The 16,805-nt window shown below is 45.0% G+C and overlaps 1 protein-coding gene across 1 annotated transcript in view; it reads left to right on the top strand.

The window, feature by feature from the left end:
• Positions 1–4,611, top strand: part of LOC137916171 (fibrinogen C domain-containing protein 1-like) — a gene marked incomplete at both ends in the record, with an annotated part of 41,680 nt that extends 37,069 nt beyond the window's left edge. The window contains one exon of the mRNA XM_068759252.1: positions 4,515–4,611. Coding sequence (XP_068615353.1) covers positions 4,515–4,611 — 97 coding nt within the window. The remainder of the gene's footprint in view (positions 1–4,514) is intronic.
• Positions 4,612–16,805: the final 12,194 nt, after the last annotated feature.

Genomic DNA, 16,805 nt, shown 5'->3' with positions numbered 1-16,805 from the left:
TGATAATGATTATCATGAAATCGATAATTATAGATGATAATCTAATTATAATGGGAATAATAATAATGATAGCAATGATAATGGTGATAATGAGAATAATGTGTCTGTTCTTAAGACTGCATATTTTCTTGCTAACATTATTCAGCTACTTCATCCAACTTAAATGTTTCAGGATTGAAACCATTTACCCCCCCCGACTAAAACATTTACAGTGTACATTGTAGTGGGTGTTTACTGCGACTGCTTTTATTTACATATTCATTTGCATAATGTGCTCTTTTTTATCTTTGCCTCATTCTTTAGTGCATAAATAACCGTGTTTTTTATTTTAGTTTTTGGTTTAACAAGTGCAGCAACGCAGTTCTAACTCACTTCTTCCTTTGAAGAGCCGTCACAGACATCCCTTGACTAGTTTAAGGCGCCACGCTGACGCAGCCGCTCTGACAAACCGTGTCAGAGCAAGCGTTCTCCTCCGCTGAGATGCTTTCCATCACGCCGTCTGCCATCACGCTACGCTAACTTAACATGCTTCAGTAAAAAGGTGGAGGATAATCGGGTGGAAGGAAGAAAACTGAGCAGGATGTTAAAAGTTTTCTGCTTTTAATGACTCTGTGTGTGCGTGACTGCATACATATATGCATGTATTTAGTAATTACTGCCTTTGCTGCTGCTTCTACTTCTTATTTCTTTGCCATATTGTGAGCCACCACAATTAAAGAATTCCTCAGAGCAATGATTTTCTTTATGATACAGTAAATATTCGGAGGAAACGGTGGAGATAATTCCGGCGCTGCTGTTTCTGAGAGATGGGTTGGTTGTTGGGCTTTCTGGAGCATGTAGAGCAGCACTTCTAAAGAATTAATTACCTAAGGGCTGCAAGGCAAACAGATAAAGTAAAAATAGTGTCATAAAGACTTATGGAGAGTGTGAGCGCTAAAGAAGGAGGGGAAGTGTCCCACAATTATCTTGACTTCCTCCTAAACAGATGTTAAACTGTCTATCTCACCACCAAATTACATTTGGCTCAGATCCGAATACCGGATACTGTTGGGATACAAATAAATACAATAAATAAATAAATAAATACAAATGCCCGGTGGAGTCCGAGCACCGGTACGGTCAAGGCAGTGTCAGATTCCGCTATTTCTAGCTAAAAAAAAAAAGATCCATTGAGATGTGTCCGAATCTGGCCCCCGGCTGTACCGAGCCGAAATAATAATGCATTATAACATCAATATCGCATGAAGCAGTCCGGCCATCTTTTCCTGCAACAACATTTAGTGCCAGGTGAATGCGACGGCGCCGGGTTCCATTAGCTCTTATTGTGTTTGCTGCCAGCACGCACAGGCCGCGGCCGCCGTCGATTTCGTAGGTCAGTTTTTTCGGACCCTTCTGCACTTCCTGCGGTGAAACACCTGCAGACCCTTTCACAAGATGGCTGCCGCGTCGCGACCGCGGTCGTCGGCGTGCATCCTTGGAACGCCGGCGGCCCTGCACACAAATAGAACAAGCCCGACCTCGATAGGAATCTGCCCTCCGGCTGGATGTGGCGTGTGAGAATTGCATTTCCGTGTGCTTCTGGGGTTAGGTGAGATGAATCTAATCGACCGGGCCCAATAAAACACGCTGAATTGAGATTTAGCATAAACACTTACGGTAATACACTCTGAACCGGACGGCTGACTTTTATTCCTCCAGCAACAATGAAAATGTATTTTTCCGCAGCTCTGAGAGTCTTTTGTGCCCTTTTCCTCTCATGGCGCTGTTGACCGGTGTTGGGAGGAAGTTCTTTACGAGTGACCATAATGTGAGAATCGGTGCGGTTAATACACTCTGCTTATCTGCCTCCGGGCTGCATGTTTCTGTCTGCACTTCGACTTGTGTTATCAGAAATAAAGCAGGCCGGCGGCGGCAGAACTTCTTCACGCTGCTCACAGCAAACTTTGTGCACAAGCAGACAAACAAAGGCAAACTGATCACATGGATTTAAATGCCAATTCAGGTGAACGGGATCTTTGTGACGTCATTGTCACCTAAAATGTTTTTCTGCTCTCCATCACCCAAATCCGAACGCTGCTTCTACCTCCAGAGACATGAATTCACTGTGAGTGCCAAGTCTCTCGGGGAACACACACACACACACACGCACACACACACACACACACACACCAAGCAAGAGAGAGACCTTAAGGGTCAACATGCAATTAAAGCTCAGAGGGGGATCTCCAATCTTACAAGGATGCCAGACGTGGACAAAAGCAAGGCCAGCAGGACAAGCGTGTTAACCTTGACCCGGACTGGTTAACCCGCCGCTATGGAATACTGTCGTTCATGTGACCGCTGACCGGATTCTCATCACCGTGGCGACTCGCGGTAGTGAGACGTACCGGTAACACTGGTGTCTACCTTAGTAAAGCTTAAAGAATAAACTGTCTGGAGTCTCACGGCTCAGTTTCTGTGAGGAAAAGCAGGGATGATGTCAATGAGAGCATCCTGCTTCTGCTCTCTGTCAGCAGCGTCTCATCTTTCTCCAGTATGTATTCAACGTTAGCGGAATGAGCGCCAGGGGAGACGGGTGGGCAATTCCTGATGGATGAAAAGGGAAACTTTTCTTTTAACTTAGCGGCATCAATTGGCCATCTTCTTTATCTCAGCTATTTGACTATGGGGTTGGGGCGGGTTAAGAGGGAGGGAGCGAGGGAAGATAAGGAGGCTGGAAGGTAATGATTTCAAGGAGAATTTAGCAATGTTCTGTTCTTTTATTCGTAAAACTGCCTCCAAAGCAGTAGCAGACATGCTTTCGCTGAGTTGGTTTATTCTGCAATCCGCAGTGAACCCAGTTTGTCAGAAGAGATCACCGCTGGCAGGACAGATGTTTTAAAGCAGAAGTGTAATAACAACTTTATACAAATGTTACCGCTGACCAGTCTTTCATCGGCGGCTGCAGAGGCGACGCTATGCATACGTGTGTTTTGTCGATACTGCGCGCCGGCTTTATAAGCTAGGATAGATGAATCTGTCCAGTGGAGTGTTTCATTATTTATGTGTAATTGAAATTGAACAAGGGGAGGACATTAAATATACAGACCTTATTACAGTAACGCTTGCCGCTCATTGGCTCGGCATGACACCTCACCCCTCACTGACTGGACTTCTGACTAAGTGAGAATCCTCTCACAGAACCAATTAGACCAAGGAGTAATTACAAATGTAGGAAAAAATTCCAGGATTCAGTATTTACAGTATTTAGACTGTGTACTAATACTACATTGAGTAGATGGTTAAAAACTTGGAATCATTTATGAATGATGAACACAGGCCTGCGGGTTACCTCTCATCTTAATAACAGTCGGTCACTCTGTCATTTTAATTTGTTTTACCTCAGATTCCCATTTAATATAAGAAAAGTCTGCTTGACTGTCGTATAGCATAATGTAATGGACTCTTATGAAGTAACTGGGACGCCAGTCTGATGGTCTAATTCACCGTGACTGGGACCAAACCTGTGAGAAGGACGGGGCGTCAATCTGATAGCAGACCTCCTGTTTGACCATTATCACGTATCTGCGAGGAGGTGGGAAATGGTTTCATGGAACATGAAATTCGGAATATTCCTTCTGTGAGAACAGGGAGAAGAATCCCTTTCTGCTAAACGCCGCTGATAAGCGCCGCTGATACGGCAGCGATGGAGACAATTATGCGGATGGGAAGCGATAAGGATGTAGATTGTACCGTCGCCCTGCAGGAATTTCTTCTGTGTGTGCACGGATGTTAAAGGAAAATATGGCTGCTGGTGCCATCTTGTGCCTTATGGTATGTTAGTATTATGGGATTAGTCAGGCTGAACATAAACTGTCTCATGGAATTCCCTTTGTCGTTTCAACATTAGCGTAGCCTTCCCAACAGCGAGTCCTACGCTATTTTGCATCTGCATGCTTTTCCAATTTCAGAGCACGCTTCCAATTTTGACAGTCGGCATGTAATCCCGTCTGGACATTTGATTGGCCGATGCAGATTATGCATCATCACACACGGACAAATACAGACGCAAAAAAACGTGTTAATATTTATTTTGTCAGTTAAATGGTTGCTATAAAGAACATTTCTTCACACATCATTACTCGATAGGCTTTCATAATTCATCCCGCAGAAATTCCATCTTTCCTGGTGTTTTCGGGATTATTGTTCTGTGAATATCATCTCATTTCTGGGGATATCAATTAAGGATGCAGCTTGCTTGGCGTCCCCGTTCAAAATCAGTCGAGATTTAATGGATTCCTTTTATTAGCTTCTGACAAATTGCCTTTTTAGTGGAAAGAGCGTTTGCATTATTCATCTATAAAAAAGATGAAGCATTTATGAGTTTATTTAGTTTAGTTCCAGATGAGCTCAGAGACGGACAGTGGGACTTGGAAATGGCTCGACGGGGAGGAAGATGAGATGAGGAAGATGCAGTGCGAGGACAAATCTCATCTGAACCCTGAATGCTCTGCTTTTCTCTCCCGGCTGTGCAGGTGATCCAGCGCAGGGAGGACGGCTCAGTCAACTTCTTCCGAGGATGGGAGTCCTACCGCGAGGGATTTGGAAAGATCACCGGCGAACACTGGCTGGGTAAGTGGCTTAGGTGTGTGTCTGTGTGTTTCCTCTAGATTTATACACTGGTCATCTAACGATACTGCTTTTAACCATGGGGACATCCCATTCTAAATTCCTCATTGATGGTGAGTTGGTCCCCTTTTTTTGAAACTAGAACAGCTTTTGCTCTTCTGGGAAAACCCCAAGACACTGAACCATGTCTTTATGGACCTCGCTTTAGAAACCAGGGTACTTTCATTCCGGAACAGCAAACTGGCCCCACAAAGTCTGAAGCAAAGAATTATCCAAAAGGTTTTCGCTTCACTGAAACTAAGGGGCTGGTTTCGGATGTCTCCTGTACGATCTCCCTGGGGCTGTATTCCGGACATGCCCCACCGGGAGGAGGTCTCGGGGGGAGACCTAGGACACGCTGGAGAGACTATGTCTCTCGGCTGACCTGGGAACGCCTCGGGATCTCCCCGGAAGAGCTGGAGGTGGTGCCTGGGGCGAGGGAAGTCTGGAAGACCCTGCTGAGACTTTTGCCTCCGCGACCCGGCGCCGGATAAGCGGTGGAGGATGGATGGATGAACTTAAAGGGCCTCGAACCAACCCCTAAGAAACACCTCCATAACTCTTAACGAAAAGGTTGCATGAATACTTCTCTTAATCTCGTGTGGTTTCATTGCCTGAGCAGGAACATGCCAGCGCTCAAACACAAAGCAGAAAAGAAAGGACGGTCGCCCGCAGAGAATTAATGAAAAAGCTCCACTTTGTAATGATGCCAGATAAAGAGATATTCAAAAGCAGACCGGGAGAAATCAGAAATGAATGCGACCCTTTGAAATCAGAAGAATTCTGCGAGGGTTGTAGTTCTTCATCGATGAGAGCTGCATCGGTGAAAGCAGCGGGAGAAGACTGCAGATAATTAAAAGGTGTAAAAGGCGCTTAATACGAGCTGGACCCACAATCACTACACGCACAGACCAGCAGCTTCACAACAGCATTTCTTTTCTTCTGTTCACCACTTGCCTTCTTGCTTGAAATGTGTCTTTATTTATTTTTATAACGTCCTTGTCCAAATCCTTGTTTTTCTTGCTGGCAGCGTGACATAATTCCATGCCTCCTCTCAGATCTGAAGAGAAAAGAATGCCAACAAAGAACAAATTCAGCTGAAAAAGTAAAGCCTTTATCAAAGCTGAATGGCTCCTCTTCCTCCTTCTCATTAAATATACCAGAGTATATTGTTTCCACGGGGTGGGGATGATGTCCGTGCTCATCGCGGCCATTCTTGCGGCTCGTTTGAGATAGCTGCTCGTTTGACGTAGGACGATGTGTCGGAGAAACAAACTGCTTGCTTTTTCCAGCGGCGATTGGCCTTTTAGGTTGTCTTTAATTGGTCTGACATTTGTTTATCTCGCAGTCGAGCGTGATGCGGACCGGGTCGGAGCCAGTCCCGCCATAAGAATGAAAACAGGCAACTAAAAACGCAAATAATGTTGATGCAGGCTTAACCAAAAGCAACTGCAGCTGAGGAGTTTGACTCCGTGGCAACATCTAATCACCGTTTTCCCAGAACCTACAGTCTCTGAGATACGTTGCTCTTTTTTTTTACACGTCATTTACCTCCAGTCTGCATTAAGAGCTGAACCGTACTCCAAATGCTCTGGTTGAAAAACACGTCCTTGGGCTTCTATTCTTCACTTTGTAAGTCCTTTGAATCTCTGAAGCATTCACTCCCGTAGTCCCGCTCCTCGAACCTTCAGGGCTGCTGCTGCACCTCCCTTTGTGATGCCAGATCCAACACTGAGTCATGGCGAACTGAGCCGCGAGAAACTACGACGGCGACAACTCTCCAAGGCCGGCAAAGTTTCCGGCTGGTGATGATTCATGACATCACAGCGCACCAGTGATTCATCACGTCCAACACGATACGAGAAGAACCCGTAAGACCCGTCAGCAGGCAAGGAAGTTCACATGCATTTTAAATTAGGTGCAGAAACTGCAAAGTATTTGCAGAAATGGCCGCTTCCCGAAGAAGCGGCAGAGATTTAATGAGCCGACGTCGTGATGTGTTTTTAAAACCTCCAACTGTTTGAGTAAGTGGAGCTTGAAGAAATCTATCACTTTAAGAAAACGCTTGATCGCGGTCAAGGTCACAGATGCTCTACATCCCCATCAGCACTCTCAAACACACACACACACACACACACACCTCAGGAGCAACGCTGCAGACATTAAGTGGGCAGCTCAGCATGCAGGCATGCTAAATATTGTCGATTCATAATGCAGCATGGCAAATTATTTGCTTGCGTGTCTCGCCTCTGTTGGCGCAACTCGGTGTTTCATCCAGGCGCTTTGTGAATTACAAATAAACGACGCTTTCCTTTGTTTGCACTCACAAACCCACACAGATCCAAGAGGAATTAACGCCCGTCCTGCAGAGGATAACCCGCCCCCCCGACAGAGAAGGGCCGTAATAGATTGTGCATTTAAAACAGCGGCGTGCGACCGATGAATAGACGGGCTGCTACCGTTCAGAACCGGACCAAAAGGGGGCGGGGGCGTCCAATCCCAGTGGAACCTGAAGTCACGTGCGCTAATCTCCAAACCCAGGTGCATCATGGACATCAGCAGAAACAGAACCCGCTTTTATCCCAGTGAAGGTTGATGTATTGGTGTCACGGTGTTGGCTTCACCTTCCAGCTCTTTTCATTTACGGTAAGCCGTTTTATTCGCCGCTGGAGTGCACCTCGTTCATTCTGGCTGGTGTTTACATGGCGCCTCGAGCGTTGGTGAGATAACCAGTATGGAACAAGAACACCCAGACTTTTCTTATTATTCAGCGGATATTTTATCAGAGCATGAACCGCACAAATGCCGACTGCGTAATGGGTATCCTGTGGTAAACACTGCTGGGAGACAAACCAGTGCTCTGACTGGGCTTACTGATAGCGGCGTTATCAAGATCTGTCCGTAACGTTTTGAGTTATTTTGCTAACAGACAAACAGACAGACAAAGTGCTGCAGATTCAACACTGCTGCCCCCCTGCAGGTAGTTTCCCATAGAGGCGAAGCAGCTTGGTGGAATAGCGTCCTTTTATTTGCATCACAGACGAAGACGACAGATCTTGAAGATAAGTGCCGCTCCTTTGGATGTAAGAACAGATTTGTTACACTAATCAAGATATTCAATTATGAGAAATTTCTCATTTGCGTTTTTTGATAAATATCTATGACACCAAATTAATAATTCATAATATGCAAACGGGGTGAAAATGAGATGGGGATTGCCAGACTGTTCTTCGACGCCATCACTCCCTCTCTCTGACTTGCAGGATTTTTTTCTGAATTAATGGAGATTTGGGGGTTGTTTTTTTGCTGACCTGAAGCCATTACAGAGCGCAGCTCATAACACGAAACGTGGTTAGGGTTCCAGCCGGACCTCCCTACGGTGTTCTGCGGGGAACATGTTGGGAATATGGAAAGTTTAGTGTTCAGCAGACTGAATTTGAATGAGCCAGCAGGCTGCTTTGAACCTCCCGGAGACCCTTTGCTTATTCAGGGCCTGCCTTTGTCTCGTCACCTTCATCACTGATTACCCTCAGGGCGAGTGAAAAATGGATCCGTGCTTGCCGGCAGCCTAGAAGGAAATTCATTGCAGCTACCTCCCCATCAGATCAATATTATTCACGAACGGCATCCACCAGCTTTTTTTATTACCTTAAATATGCAGCTCTTGAGTTAAGTTCTTGACTTAATTTAAGATTCTTAGTGTAAGCATCAAACTTGTTCTATTATGCAAAATAAATAGATGGTAACTGCTAATAGAATTAGCGCCCTCCGGCTGAGTTGAAGATGTAATTTCTGCAGACAGTCTGACTATAAAAACATTTTAGAAGTGGGTCAATGAAAGCCCAATTTTGGCCTTCACATCTATCAGACACCTGGTCCACATGAGGCTGGTGTAGCCATGTAAACCTGTTATATAGGTCCAATGCAGTCTCAAAGAAACTAACCTACTTCTCCAAATAGCCCAGTACAATAGCAATCTGCTGCTGAAAGCAGGGCAGAATCGTCTGCTGTATTAACTTGCTTTCTCCATAAACTGCAGTCATAATTTAATTTCTGTGTACTAGCAAAAACATTACAATAAAATGTGCCAGCTGCTGCTGAGCCTGGACCGGGTCATTTAAGTGGACGACAAAAGAGGAAGAAGAGAACGAAGATGAAAAAGAGAACTGGAAGAAGACCATATATTTCAGATTTCAAACTCATGCTAAAAGCTCAGAGTATCAACACAAGAGAGCCGATAATCTGTGCACCTCACCTCGTCGACATAGTGACGCACTTTTGGCTCAGTTTATTTTTTGGATAATTAGGATAAAAATATTGGAGGAGAAAGGGATGAGTTTATTAAAAAACAGAGCGATGGAAGAAGGAGAAGGTCAATAGCAGTCTATTTGTAAATCCATTTGTAATCTGTATTCTGAAGACTCATTAGTTTATTTATTATATCTTGAACTGTGAATAAATCTCTTGAAGCAGCATGGCTGATGCTTCACACGTATTATTGCAACTTTAAGCACTGATTTGTTTTAATTGCATAGCATTTAATACCATTTCCTCATGTATCCAACTGCTGAATTGGATTTCGGTTCGAAATTCTGTGTCATAAACACAAGAATTAGGTAAATAATAAAATCTGAGGCAATGGCCTTATTTGGACAGCGTGAAGAGCGTCTCTCAGAGGCAGCAGAACAAACATATTTGTTGCTCTTCAGAACGGAGCCAACAAGGAAGGCTCAGTCTCAGCTGACAAGGTGGATTCACCCTGGACGCGTTGTTGTTAATCGTCCGGACCACAGATTGACTGTTAATAGAAATAAGGAAAGACAGAGTCTGCTTTTTAATCGGCGAAGACTGATGTCGCGCTGTTGCCCTTATCTCCAGGCTGTTTGTGGGAAACTCCAGACCCGTTTCCTTTAAATCGCAATCTTTGATAATAGAGTGATGGCCCAGAAAAACCTCTTCAAAGGCCCCCTACTGGGCCCCCTGCTGCTTTCCCTAGAGGCACACACATTAGTTAATGAAGCCGTCATTATGACTCTATCCTGCAACTTCTTTAATGAACAGTTGCTGTTGTCCTGGAACCCAGCTCCAATTTCAGCTGGCACACAATGAACCAGAAAGGTTAAAAAAAAAAAAGAGCCTGTTCCGGCACTCCCGAGGTTCTTTTCCTTGTGTGTAACCTACTTTACCTCAGGGACTCTGCGATAACCCCAAACCACACTTTCATCCGCAAGAGTAAAACAGGAGAGTGGAAAAATAAAGGATATGATTTGGACAATAATACAGGAAATAATCAACGCTGAACCTTCAAAACGCAAACCACGATGAGCTGTGCTGTTGAATAATGTTTTTCTGAACACTGCAGTCTCCTTTGACCTTTTGTAATACCATACGTTTATAATTTCACGATGTCAAGCAATGAATTCTGGAGTTACAACCACAGTTTTGTGAGGTCAGAGCGACCTTTGCTTTTGACCACCTATTCCAGGTCTAGCTGGATGCCGCTGTCGGATTGCGATGAAACTCGCTGGAGGCATGACGTGATCACGCGGCCTCAACTGGGATCTAATCACCAGGCTCTGAGCTGCAACTGACACTTGAAGAAATTCGTGAAAGGGAAGCACAGACAACGTGGAACATAATGGCCTCTGGCCACGGCGCTTTCTGGAACAGAGGCATAACAAAAATGCTAATACGGTTACTCAGCTGTTTAATAAGCCAGCTGTAGAAGACGTGAAGTGAAAAAAGAGCCTCACTAAATCCCTTTGAACAAACAGCCTCAGCCCGAGGCGCTGGGAAGGGAAAGTTGATGAAAATGCTATGGATCTTGTGCTTGTTCTGCTGATATTTTATGTAATTTCCCATTAGAGAGGAAATGCTATCCAGATGTTGCATTTCCAGACTTAACCGCAGCATAGGCCTAATGTGGCGAAGGGATTGCCAGAGTTCACTGATGCTTTAATAAAAAGTTCACTTCACTTTATTTGGAGGCGCTCAAATATTCACATGTGAACTTTTATCCCTCTACAGATGATGTTCGCGGGGTAAATGTCCTCGGTAATCTTATTGCAGCCGTCTAAGTCGGATCAGTTTGCAGCGAAGACACGTCGGTAACGAATAAGAAAATTGTGCGTTTCTGCTAAAGTGAGGGTCCATATGGAGGCCAGGCATAAAGATGTCAGTCCTAAAATACGAAACGGGCGAATCAAAACGTCAGCGCTTGCTATTTGTAACTAACCTGAAGGAATCATCGACAATCACATGCAAACTAAACCTTGCACATCCCTTTCATGCTTTCTTTTATCCCCCCGGTATCATTATCTGATGTCTGTGGCTGGAGTCCCCAACCATGTCTCTCAGATCAATGTTCTCCGGCTATTCATTTCCAGTCTATAGATTTACTCAGACTTGTGAGATGCAGAGGAGCCACACACGCACAAAAAGAAAAAAAGAATGTGATGCAAAGGCCAAAGACACTCCGTGTGTACTTATTGTCCTCAGAGACAAACATTAGATTAACCTTTATCGTCTCCCTTAGGATTCATTCATAGTTTTTCTTCGGCGTGCACAGTTAAAATACAATCGGCATGCAGTGAAACATTCCGGCCAATAGCGGCAGGCGGAGGCGTTCTACTGCTAGAATCCAGGTCGCAGCAATAACCTCCAGCCGAAATATAATCATCTACCGATTGAGCTGCCATTGTTAAACATCTGTTTCGAGATGGGTCGTCCTGGTTTGGCTTCTGCCTATCCCGAAACAGAACGAGGCGTTAAAAGACGCGGCATGCAAAGAACGTGGCCGTCTCTCACGTGTGCGCATTTACAGAAGTGTGTCTGTTTTCATTGCATCCTTCACCTCAGTCTTCCTCTCTCCGTCCTCATGCACGTGTTTCCCGCGCCAGCCCGCCTCCATCACGATGCCGCATCCCGAGGCTCCACGTTTGTATTTTTGTCACGCGGCACAAAGCCTGCAGAGGACCGTATCTACAAAAGAGAGAACAAATCAAAGAACATCACAATTCCTGTGAGGATGACAACCTATTATGCTTTTCTTTGTCCATCTTTAAAAAAAAAAGAAAAGAAAAGATAAAATTGTCTGTGTACAGTTTTGTGCAGCTGAAAGGAGCCAGAGACGGCTGACATGTCCAGGATTGGGAGGACTTAAAAGGTCCTTCCAGGTATGGAAAAATTCAATCATCGATGAAAACCTTTCCTGACTGTCTCCACCTATACTTTGGAATTGTAACTCCCACAAATATCCGTAACAGAAAGCCACACTTATTCTTCTGGAAGAAAGAAAACCGGTTCCAAGAGCAACTGCTCCGGATGTGCTTTGACCCCATCAGCATTTCAACTCCAACCCCGAGCCGCTGCGTTCTCTTCCTAGCTTAGCCGCAGCATCGCCGACAGCGGAAAGGTCAGAGATCGGTGCCTTTTCAACAGCAACAGGTCGGAGAAGGGAGGGGCTCGTGTCGATTGATCGATCGCTCGCTCTCGGGAAGATTTATCACTCCCAGCTTTAATAGGATGCCCATACTGTGAAAATGTATTGCACTTTGAGATGTTAATGGCGCTAGACAGAGAGGACGGGTGAGAAAATTGAGGAGCTAATGAGTGTGGAAAATTTGGTGAGGAGGCTGGAGAGGAAAACAGATGAGCGACTAGTGAGGATTTGTTAGTGATTTGTCCGCACGCAGGAATAAGGGAGGGGCGAAGCGGCGGTTCGGGAGAATCCAATACGCTTTTAGGAAATAAACAATGCATAAATTAAAGCAGAAGCAGAAGAAGATGTTTATTTGATCAGTTTTCTTAATTCATAACAAATTCAGAAAACAAGTGGAATATTTCCAGCACGATGTAAATGTTCTTTTTGTATGAAACCATATTCTGAAGATTCACGTACTCACGCATAAAGAAAAACGTACGAAGCTCATATGCATGCACAATGTGCAAAAGAGGCTGGTTTGAAGCTGCTGCAGAGTCAATAAAGGCTTCTACCTTGCAGGAAGGTCACAGCTTAGAGAGACTCTCCACCCCCTGAACTCTCTCTGTTCCCGTTAGAGGGAATAAATAGCCTCATTATTCCGCCCGGTGCCCGCCATCCATCCCCTGCGTGTCACTTCCTTTGTTTCTAAAACAACTTTTGTCACGTTGCTGTAAAAGCTCTTCATTGTTTTCGCGTCCCTCGATATAACAATACTGCAGGGTTTATTCGATTTTTAAATGAGTCCAACTAAACAGCTTGCATTCTGCCTTTTGCTCAGTGGAGGACCAGCCCTCCTCCTCCTCCTCCTAAACTCCGTTCTGCTCGAGGGAATCAAACACCTGTGTGCTTTCACAGATCCCTCAGACTCCAGGACGAAGTAGCTTTCATGCACATGGGTGCGCTTCTTTAAACGAACCGTGGTCTAGTGCGTTGACTTTGATGCAGTTTGTCTTATTCTCACCTGCTCCATCCTGTAAATGAGGTCAGACTCATCACTAGTTGATAACGGTGGCGGCAGCGACTACACTACTTTCATGTTTCCAAGAGACGCCCGAGCAAACCAGGAATCTGACCCGATTTCCATGAGACAGGAAATCCGCTGCAAAACTGCTGTGTGAGTGAGAGACCCGACTGATAATTTACAGTCAAATAGCAATGCGCCATCGAATCGGACCGGTGTGTTTGTAACCTTTGTTTCCTCCTGGTTATTTGCATGTTGTTTTTTCTATTACACTTGTTTCGCTGTCCTTTGTAGAGTCGGCTTGGTTTGTTCTCACCTCCCTCCATTGTTGAAAGTCTTTGAAAGGAAAACCTCTGCATGTAAATATTCTACATGCTGCGGCTTGGAGCTCAGGAAAGATGAGACAGATATCATATCATGTCGCCCTCCAGACAGGCGGCGACCCAAGTTAGCTGAGGCTCTTTTTAGCAATCATCAAGCATTCCTGCCTCCGTGACATCGCTGCATTCGCCAAGCATCGCCAGAATTACTCCTGACGGACCCGATGTTGTCAGCTGCATCTCCGGCTGAATTCTTCACGGGGTGTCAAGAGACTGGAGAGCAGCCTCTGTTTATTCTAGCGTCTAAAAATGGCCGGCACTGAATTTCCTTTGGTTTTCCTGCTCATGCCACATTTACACGGGTCTATAATGCACATCAGAGTGAATTATTCCATACGTGAAGCGCCTCACATGCTGCATGTTGGATTAAAAACCAAACAAAGCTTATTGTGATCACCTGGAGCTGAACCTAACGCCAGGAAAACAATTATTTTTTAGTGCCTGGTGCAGCTCTTTACAGTCAGCGCCTGCCCACACAATGTGCCTCTGCGCCTCATACTGCCGGTTTGTTTTTTTTACCCTGCAGACCCCCCCCCCCCCCCCCCCCCGCGCTCCAGCCATAGTCACTAATAATTTCATTCTGGAAAGACATTTTGTGCGTCGGTACGACACCGGGCTAGCACTTATCCAACCCCATGTTTAATTCCTTACTATTACGCAGACAGTGTTTCAGCTGAAGTGCTTCATACAAATCGCCGGCGTGATAATTGCCTCTGCTTTGTGCAGCCTGCGAGTGAAGTCGGGCCCGGTGCATGCGAGTCCACTGTTCATGCATGCAATGAAGGCCTGCGGTCGATGAGAGTATCTGAAGCCACTGGCATGTCTTTCACAATGTGGGTGCGTGGGAGTTGCGTGTTGTTACATGTAGTCCTCTGTGGGGTTATTTTACTGAGCAGCAGTAATTTACAGACGTCCCTCGCAATATCGCGGTGTGTACTATATAAATGTTTACATTTACATTATTTTATTTATATAATATGCATTTTCAAGCCTGAGAAAAATAAAACCGTAAAAATATACAGTATTGTACAGTACCGGTACGGGACATTTGGAAAACACAAAGAGCTGCACCAACGTGAGATTTTACACAGAACCTATGATGAAACGTCCTGGAATGTAAGAGCTGCAATAAATGAGGGATGATGGCAGATATGATATTCCATAATGCAAAGATAGATAAATACTGACTGTACATTTACGCTCCTGTTCATGTGTTATTTTCATTTTTTTAATTCTAAGAGCAAATACTGAAAGGAGGCTTATTAAATACTGCAGTGAAATATCTGGCAAGTCTGCATTGTTTTACATGCATGTTAATTAAAGTGTCACCATGAGATACTCAATGTAAACATGAGAGTGGAAATTCAGGATTATTTGATACCCTCCCCATAAAACAAAGAGAAACACAAAGTGCAATGTCTCCCAGGACTCGGATCCCCCGCAATCTATTATTTAGAGCACATGCAAGTGTTTTCAGTTAAAGCTCCTCCAATACTGCATTCATATCCAATCAATTATTCAGGAGAGTGATTCCTCTTGATTCGGTCCGACACGCTGATGCCGGCTGTCCGGGGGATCCAGAAAGAGAGCCAGCTGAGGTCACGCCAATCAGCCTCGACGCCGACGCGATGAAGCCGCAGCCTCCAGCCCGGCCTCCGTTTCCTCCAGGCAGACACTCCATCTGCAGCAGATTGCGCCGCCGGAGTGGAGATGGCGGCAATTTGCTGCAATTCTGCCAGTAATTTCGATATGTATGGGAACCAGAGCGATCTACAGCCCTCTCCACAAGGCCCGGGTACTTCATTTGATGCCTCCCCTCACCAGCACATATCGGTGTACGTTTCCTGCCGCTCTACCTGAAGGGGTTTTTAAAGGGTAAAGGATTACAAGTAGAATCTTCCCATAAATGAATGTTAAACAGGAAGAGATGGGATGATTGAAGATTTGATTTAGGAGTGATTGAACGGCTCTCCTAATGGCAGCGACGGTTCCTTTGTCCCCAACGTCCCGCTGCAATGGCGTTTGCAGTCTGTTCATCATTTATCTGGGTTTTGCTGAAGATCTTTTCATGCATTTTGTCTCTCAGCGCATCGTACACGCCCCGTCAGACATTAGGCAACAGAAAGTTATTTTATATACAACACTGCCTCGAGTTTTCTGATGTGAGCTGCGCTAATGTGGAGTCTAAAGGTTCGAGGCCATGGCCACTATAAAAAGCTTTTTTTCTCTCTCTGAATCAAATGTGGCTTAAATATCATTGCTACTTTACCGCGTGTGAGGATTACCTCCTCTTTTGGAAGCCGTCAATAGAAATATTCTCCTTATTCAGCTCTTGAACTCAGTGTTGGGAGAGATTTACTCCCTTTTGGTGGCGACGGAATGGTATAATAACTTTTTCATATTTTTAAATCCTGCCATGCGGCGTCTATTCAAGCCTCCTTTTATTCCACCACTGGAAGTATTTGTCGACCAGAGGAGATGTTTGAAGGAGACGACAGCGACGGAATCGTAGAATTCACATAAATTAAATGAAAAGTGCTCAATGGGGGCCAAACTCTCTGCAACCTCATTAAGGGCAACACGTGCCAGAGGGTCTGGAGACATGCGACCAGTTTGGACACGCCGTCTTTCACACCCATCATTACATCATTACCCTTGAGTCAGTGGGGGCTCAATGGGTCTTCTGGATTTCTGCACCGAATCCAGTTTAGTCCAATCCATTTCATTTATTCATGGGACTGTCATAACTAGCTTTATTTTGGTGAGATAGTTCTCTTCTATTGATCTATTAGTTCTAGTTCTAGTTTATTTTAATGCAGGGCAGCGCTGTTGCTTCGCAACAACAAGGTCGCAGGTTGAAATCCAAAGTGGGGCCTTTCGGTGAGGAGTTTGCATGCTCTCCCCGTTTCTGCGTGGGTTCTCTCCGGGCGCTTCCTTCCACCACCAACATACAAATTAGGTGAATTGGTTATGCTGCATTGTCCATGGCTGAGAGTGTGTGTGTGTGTGTGAATGATTGTCCGTGTGGGGCCTGGCGGCTTGTCCAGGGTGTAACCCCGCCTCTCGCCCTTAGACTTCTGGGATAGGCTCCAGCTCGACCTGTGACCTGAATTTCGGATTAAATTGGGGGAAATTAATTAATGAATGTATGAATGCACTTCCTGGTTACACGTCCTTGTTATGGATCACATCTGTCTGAGCTAACCAATCAGAAGCTTGTAAGAACTTAGACTGACGTAAAAGTCACAGATCTCTTTACGCGTTGTTTTAGCTGCTTATAAATTATAATTGTGACGTGTACATCATTAACTGTACAAACCATGTAAATGTTTTA

The sequence above is a fragment of the Brachionichthys hirsutus genome, unplaced genomic scaffold (genome assembly GCF_040956055.1).
Source record: "Brachionichthys hirsutus isolate HB-005 unplaced genomic scaffold, CSIRO-AGI_Bhir_v1 contig_637, whole genome shotgun sequence".
Taxonomy (NCBI): domain Eukaryota; kingdom Metazoa; phylum Chordata; class Actinopteri; order Lophiiformes; family Brachionichthyidae; genus Brachionichthys; species Brachionichthys hirsutus.
The sequence above is the reverse complement of the archived record's forward strand: the minus strand, read 5'-3'. Positions and strand labels throughout refer to the sequence as shown.